At 33.7% G+C, this 7,614-nt stretch overlaps 1 protein-coding gene across 1 annotated transcript in view; it reads right to left on the bottom strand.

Annotated features, from left to right (window-relative positions):
* AGTPBP1 (ATP/GTP binding protein 1) overlaps window positions 1–7,614 on the bottom strand; it is a 177,147-nt gene that overhangs the window by 69,252 nt on the left and 100,281 nt on the right. Inside the window, exons 15-16 of the mRNA XM_008573809.1 lie at window positions 6,764–6,850; window positions 6,531–6,679 (exon numbers count right to left, since the gene is read on the bottom strand). Coding sequence (XP_008572031.1) covers window positions 6,531–6,679; window positions 6,764–6,850 — 236 coding nt within the window. The remainder of the gene's footprint in view (window positions 1–6,530; window positions 6,680–6,763; window positions 6,851–7,614) is intronic.

A 7,614-nucleotide genomic window follows, 5' to 3' on the forward strand; every position in this document is an offset into this window, starting at 1 on the left:
GGGGGGGGGGGGGAGGGGGCGAGCAGGAAAGGTATCAGCCACGCACATAATAACATAAAACTATAAAGAGCACCCCAAAAGAAAAAAAAATATGAGGAATCTTTGTCAGAGAAACTGATCAGTCTGGGGAGTCAGGGAAGACTTCCCTAGTCAAGGTACAGAATTCACTAACATGGGCAAAGGGGGCGGGAACTCCACAGACTAGACTCCAAAATTCTGCTTTGTTGCCTGGTTCCATACATGCTCAATTTATGTAAGAAGGTAGTTTAAAATCCTCATATATTTAGGAGAGATGGAGACCAGAAAAGAATGAAAGAGAAGCTTGCTACTAAAGCTCCAAGTTACAAAAATGCAAGACTGCCATCTAGTGGCAATGTGAGCAAATCCCTTTCAAGTAACGGGAGGGTGAGAGGGGTGATGGATTGAAACAGATATATCTAGCATAATAGTGACATAAATTCACAAATTCAGCATTATCACTACAATTAAGGACACAGTAAGAAATATATATATATATTGTAAAACTGCTTAACTTTAAGATCATTCATTTGTAAGAAAACTAAGAACTTAATAGAATCATTTTTAAAATCTCAAAGAACTTAAACAGAAGCAATGGTCAGCCCACCCCTTCTCCGAAGCACTAACTTTAAGATCATTCATTTGTAAGAAAACTAAGAACTTAATAGAATCATTTTTAAAATCTGAAAGAACTTAAACAGAAGCAATGGTCAGCCCACCCCTTCTCCGAAGCACTGCCACAAAACAAGACCACTATTGGGCATATTTCCTAGAGAACTTAAATACTCCCCAAATCAGCAAGCCCCAATCAAAAAATGAAAAAATTTACAGAGAATAAGCTACTCTCTTACTTAACACTACTTCCTCATTTTAATCATGTATGATAATTAAATAAACACTTCTGACAAGAAATTTCCACTAAAAATATTTTCTTTACTCATCAGCACCATCCCTGAAATGAATTCAAAATGGATCTGATGACAATATTCACTACATAGCTACTTACAATTGCTTACAATAATGAATTCTGGTTTACCAAAATAGTGGTCCCTTTCTTCTTCTAATTCTGTTTATGTTAAGATAAATAAAGATTTGCTTTATGTAGTTCTAACCCAACAAACCTAATGACAGATTCATTAAAAATTACATTTTCCTAAACAGCTCTTTCTATAGCTTCTTCTAACTTCCTAGTTACAAATATTTATAAACATACGGAAATAAAAAGAGAACTCCACAACAGACAACAGTCAGAATCTGGATGGAACCTCTACTAAACTAACGGCATATACAGCAAGACTAAGAAAAATCCAATGTGGAATATACCTCAGATTCTTTTTGTATTTTATATTTTGGATCTAAAAGAAGTATCATAAAACATCTTGAAGTCCCTTCAAGAATAACAAAGAAAACAATAAAGAAACACAAAAATAAAAAGCATAAAAAACCAAACATATTAATTATAAGAATTTTAAATAGATTAAAATCATGTATCATAAGACAAAGGTAAATCATGTATCTTTTATCAAAGATAAAATCATGTATCAAACAACAAAACCCAACCTCTACCTACAAAAAAAAAAAAACAGGCAAAGATACAGTAAGCAAATTTAAGCAAAAACAATATAAAAATAGAATTCAGAGCAAAAGATACTGGTTGGGATAAAAGTGATTATTTTATACTATGAAAGGGTGTTGGGCCCATTTTTAGGAGCACACATTATCTGGGAGCCACATGGTGCCTATGGGTGGAGGATGAAGATGGCCCCGCGGGAAGTAGGGGAGGCGTAACCCAAGATAGCTCCAGAAGGTTTTCATTGGTCCTCCAGTATTTCCGCACTCGTGAACCCTGCGTGATCGCTATGCTCAACATGTTAGTACAAAATGCATGCCCGCGTGGTCCTTTAATTGACTGGTTAGTTCATGGCCAGCCCCTACTTGCTTGCTTATATAAATTGCAGTGTGACGGCAATAAAGTGGAACTGCCCTGACAGGACCCCTGCCGCGTCTGAGTGTCTCTTTCACGGGTCTGGGTTGGTGGGCAGCAGGCTCACTTTTCCCCGAGATCCCTCGGTCCCCACACCGGGGGTCATCCTGTCGGCTCCTTCTCCTTCTGGGTCTGCGGGAGGACCCCAGGCGCACCCCCGCAAAGGCATACTGTGCCAGTGCCTTGGGGCCCATTCAGAGACCCAGGATTTCCCCGAGATCCCTCGGTCCCCACACCGGGGGTCATCCTGTCGGCTCCTTCTCCTTCTGGTCTGCGGGAGGACCCCAGGCGCACCCCCGCAAAGGCATACTGTGCCAGTGCCTTGGGGCCCATTCAGAGACCCAGGGCATGGAACTGGGGATCAGACATCCTCCACAACCAGGCACACTGCCAGCACCACAGAACATGCCCAAAACATCTCCTCCATGTGGGTGGCCCACCACAGCTACCACAATAACCATGGCTATGGCAAACGCAGCTAGATGCCACAACCACCACACAGATGGTCCACCAGCCACTGGAATGAGTTGACACAAGGAGAGTCACCAGCAGAGATAAAGACAGGAGGAGGATGTCTGTCTCCACAGAGCCCATTTCATAGTGATGGAAGAGATGTCTGCTCTATGATAGTATTGGGGGACCTGATCACACCTCTCAGCACTGGACAGATCATCTGGGCAGCAAATCAACAGAGTAACCATTATTCTTTCAGAGGGAGAAAAGAAATCTAGGGTGATTGGGGGGGGGGAACAGGGGAATGAGGAGGGACTGGACAATGGGCATAAAAAATAATTACAATTTGTATTAATATATATGCTAGTAATATTGATTTGATCAACATATCTCAATGTTAAAGCCAAAAATATGTACAATCAATTTTGATTCAATAAAAATCAAAATTAAAAAAAAAGACTTAAATCTTCATTAGTCTGTTATCATTTAAATAATTTATCGTACCTTACCTCTACAGAATATTACAGACATTACTAATGATGATGTTGAATAATAATTAATCACATGGGGAAATTTTTTACAAATTATTGTGTAGTAAAAAAAAAAAAAAAAAACCAGGTAGTGTTTCAAATGACTTTCATCCTGTAATTCCAAATCTGTAAAAGGGTAAAATTTAATTTTAAAATTATGTGAATGTTAATAAGTTTAAGCCCTGATAACAAAATGCTAAACAGTGGTTTTTCTGGATACTCTCTTCTTTTTTCTTCATAGAGGTTCTTCTCTAAACTGTTTTCGATTGGCCAAATTTTCCACACTAAATATCCAGTTTTATAAGAAGAAAAAAATGCATTTATAGCTGGCACACAAAGAAATTTCACTTCCATGGATTTCTAACTAAATAATTATACACACAAATATTTAAGTACAATGATGTTCATCTCAGCAACATTTAAAATAGAAAGTAATTACAAACAACTTAAATGTCTGACAAAGAAAGGTTTTGGGGTAAATAAGTTACAGTACCTCCATAGGATGTCCATTAAAACTCTGTTGCAGAGGAGTATTTAATGACTAGAAAAAATGTTGATAATATGCGACTAAAATATAGAACAGAAAACTGCATGGGTTATGAGCCTTATTTTTTAAAATAAATACACAACTATACGTAGAAATCACATACTGCATTATAAAAAAGACTAGTAGGAAAAAACAAAAGTTAAAGAGATTATCTCTGGATGATGCATTGTCAATGGTTTTAATTTTCTTCTTAACACCATTCTGTTTTCCAAATTCTCTACGAAGAGACTTTGGAAAGCGTGATATTCATACAAGAATATCCAAAGAAGAAGGGGGAAAGAGGAGAGGAAATTTAAAAATAAAGCAGCCATCTGTTCCATTGCAATGATTTAGTTTTAGTTACTAAATTTTATTCATTTTAAAATTTCAAATAACACTAAAAGAAGAGAACATTTTATCTATCACATGGAGGGATAAGTTTTTTTTCAAAAACAGAGAGGCACTGTTCCAAAATGTACAAGAGTACTTAAAAAGTTCATGGAAACACTCATATTATCTTTTAATTCTATTTTTCCACGAACTTTCTGAAGTACCCTCATGTACTTTAAATTAAAACTTTTAAATATTTAATGAAGTTTAAAGTGTTAAGAGTACTGTTTTTTTAAAGTGAATAATAAGTGTAGTTAATTGTAATAATGTAATTATCGTTAGATGTAATTGTAGTTAAATGTAATAAATGCCATCTACTTGTAGCACTACTTAAAAATCATATTGACTATCATATTAGGAATAAATATATGCCTTTATATTTTACTCTTAAGGAGCACTCAAAACACAGATAAAATTATATTTAATTAATTGTTCTTTTCTCCTCTAAAAATATTATGTTAGCATCATTCTTACAAGTAAAATAGGGAAACCCTTAGACTTTTTAACTAATTTGGGTAATGCTATGAATGAGTTTCAATTAAGGTAATTTTTTAAGTTATATGAAGGGTTAAGGTCAACAAATAAATGTCTCTGAGAAACATCACATTCAATGATTAGTAGTTATACACTAAAATCATAAAAATAAAGAATATAAATAGACCATATCAAAAATATTTATCACTATTCATTCAAATCAATAAAATCACTGAAGCTTTAGTCAAAATATACATATTTAAAAGAATAAATCATTTAAAAATTAGATTACTTAAAACATTTTCAAATCTTTGAAAAGTATTTATAGCTAAACCAGATATTATGCTACCTAATCTTCCTATAATTATTGCATTAAATGACTGAATCTGACTAAAGCTTTTACCCCACTCATGTGAAGTAACTTTAGAGTATACAATTTCCTGTTTTCCACATAAATAATGACAATTGGGAACAACTCTTGAAAGCCTTAATTTTCAGAAATGCCCTCCTTAAAGAGCATCATAATATTCGTGCTTTTAACAATTTATAGGATTTATTTGAAACAGATGATACAGCATCTCATGCCTTGGCTGTTAAAAGCTTTTCAGTCTTTACAACAAATGATTGAGACCTCTGAGATTTTATAACTTGTCATACATAGTAAGTTTCTCCTCAAGCCACAACGTAAGATTTTTGTATGCCAGAAAAGAAATTATTTTCATTTACACCAAAAATTTGCTATTATCAGATTAAATACTTGAAACCTGATGTTTCAATTGAAAAATGCTGGTATTAAGTTTATACAATTACATTATCTTCCACAGACATAATGTTTGTCTACAAAGAGATGCCTAACAACCCTTAGTTTTGTATTTATTAAAGTACTAAACACGAAAGCCTTAAATGAGGCTATATATTTAAGATTTTCGCTGGTACAACACCTGAGTTCTTTAAAAATTGTGTCATGAGAAAAACAGTAGGGAAAACCAATGAAACAAAAAGCTGGTTCTTTAAAAATGTCAATAAAATTGACAGACCTCTCACTAGACTGATTAAAAAAAGAGAGAAGACACAAATTATCATTAGCAGGAATGAAATAGGATATTACCAAAACAGACTCAACAGACATCAAAAAAACAGTAAGAGAATACTGCAAACAACTTTACACATACATTTGACAACATGAAGAAATAGGCCCAATTGCACAAACTATGATAACTAACTCAAGATGAAACAGCTAATGTGAATAGCCCTAAAACTATTAAAGAAATTGAGTTTCTGGTTTAACAGACTACCAAAAAGGAAATCTCCAGGTTCAGATGCTTTCCATGGAGAATTCTATCAAACATTTAAGAATTAACACCAATTCCATTCGAGGGCTTCCAGAAAATAAGAGGCAGGAACACTTCCTAACTCATTTTAAGAGGTCAGTATTACCATGATACCAAAAGCAGATACAGCGCACACACACACACACAAAAAGCTGTAGTCCAATATCCCTCCTGAGTATAAATGCAAAAATTCTTGGCAAAGTATTAGCAATTACACACACTGACCAACTGGGGTTCACTCCACTAATAAGGAAGGCTGGTTCAATATTCAAAAATCAATCAATGTAATATACTATATTAACAGGCTAAGGAAGAAAAAATGACATGATCAAATCACACACACACACAAAAAGCTGTAGTCCAATATCCCTCCTGAGTATAAATGCAAAAATTCTTGACAAAGTATTAGCAATTACACACATTGACCAACTGGGGTTTATTCCACAAATAAGGAAGGCTGGTTCAATATTCAAAAATCAATCAATGTAATATACTATATTAACAGGCTAAGGAAGAAAAAATGACATGATCAAATCGAGGCATTACAATATATACATAATAAATCTTTAGCTGTATTCAATATGGATGAAATCAGTCATACCCATTAAACTTTAAAGGGCTTGCCTATACAAATGTAACTCTTTTCACCAACAAACCAAAGCTTAACCTGTTTCAAATTTTGCATAATAAATATTTGAATTTTGAGAACTGAAGAAAACAAAAGATATTGAAACATTTAAAAAAGTAGCGATTTTTAAAAAAAATCTTGTCTTACAGTTAAAATGCCTGCATGTTCTCTCAACTGGAAAAGAAAACTGTCTTACCATAATTAAATTGACTGTTGGACTTTTCACAGTTAATGATGTTAAACCTGTAAGCAACACCTAGCCTCATTCCACTGACTTCAAAGTAAAACCACTGATGATAATGATTGCTGTTTATATCTGAGTTCAGAATCAGATCATATTCATTTCTGAAAACAGAAGATAAAGAAATCTGATGAAAATTAGGAAAATATCTATGCACATAGAAAATGAGAAAATTTTAAGTGACTTACTTTCTAATTTGAATTACTTTGCGCAGATTCCCAGATTCAAATTTGGAGTTAAACTTCAAAATATCTCCTTCTTCTGGAATGGTGTAACTAAATGAATTTTTTAAAGCAAGTATATTAAAACACACTGCATTTAAACAGATGAGCAAAAAATAAACAAACAAAACTACACTACAGATTAAAAATGCATCACTACTGCCACATGACCGTCTTCATTATTTTTAAAGCAAAGAAAAGCACAAGCAAAGTACAAACTTTGGCTTATATTTATAAACAAAAAAATGCATAATTAAAGATTTGTTCCTATGCTTATACTGATATAAGAAGAACTTCTGCCTCACTGAATGTCATTTCTAAAGTACTAATTATCATTTAGAAAAAAAGACCTATTTTTTAAACTGCATATGACCTATACTAAGAAGCAATAAATTTAATGAACCATGCATTTCTCAGGTGAAAATATTATTTTCAACTTAGAGAGCTACCTTATTTAATCCGCACCAAAAAGGTACAGATACTCTCATTTTACATATTCATTATTTTAGTAACTATTTACTGAGAGCCTACTAGGTACCATATACTGTTTTAGTTATTTGTATGATTCCCTGATTGAATGCAAATTCTCGCTCTTCTGGAGTTTATATTCCAATAGGAGAAAACTAAGACTCCAAGAAGCTCAATAATTTGTCCAAAATCATTTCTGTTAGGAATACCACTGGTATACCACAGTCAATGGTCTTGAGTTTCTGTTTTTACCACTTCTGCCTGGTTTATCTGACAAAGAATTATAAATACTGAAATAACTAAGGGATTATAAACAAACAATGTAGATATTTCTTTCCTAATAATATTAT

The sequence above is a fragment of the Galeopterus variegatus genome, unplaced genomic scaffold (genome assembly GCF_000696425.1).
Source record: "Galeopterus variegatus unplaced genomic scaffold, G_variegatus-3.0.2 Scaffold965, whole genome shotgun sequence".
NCBI classification, from domain to species: Eukaryota; Metazoa; Chordata; class Mammalia; order Dermoptera; family Cynocephalidae; genus Galeopterus; species Galeopterus variegatus.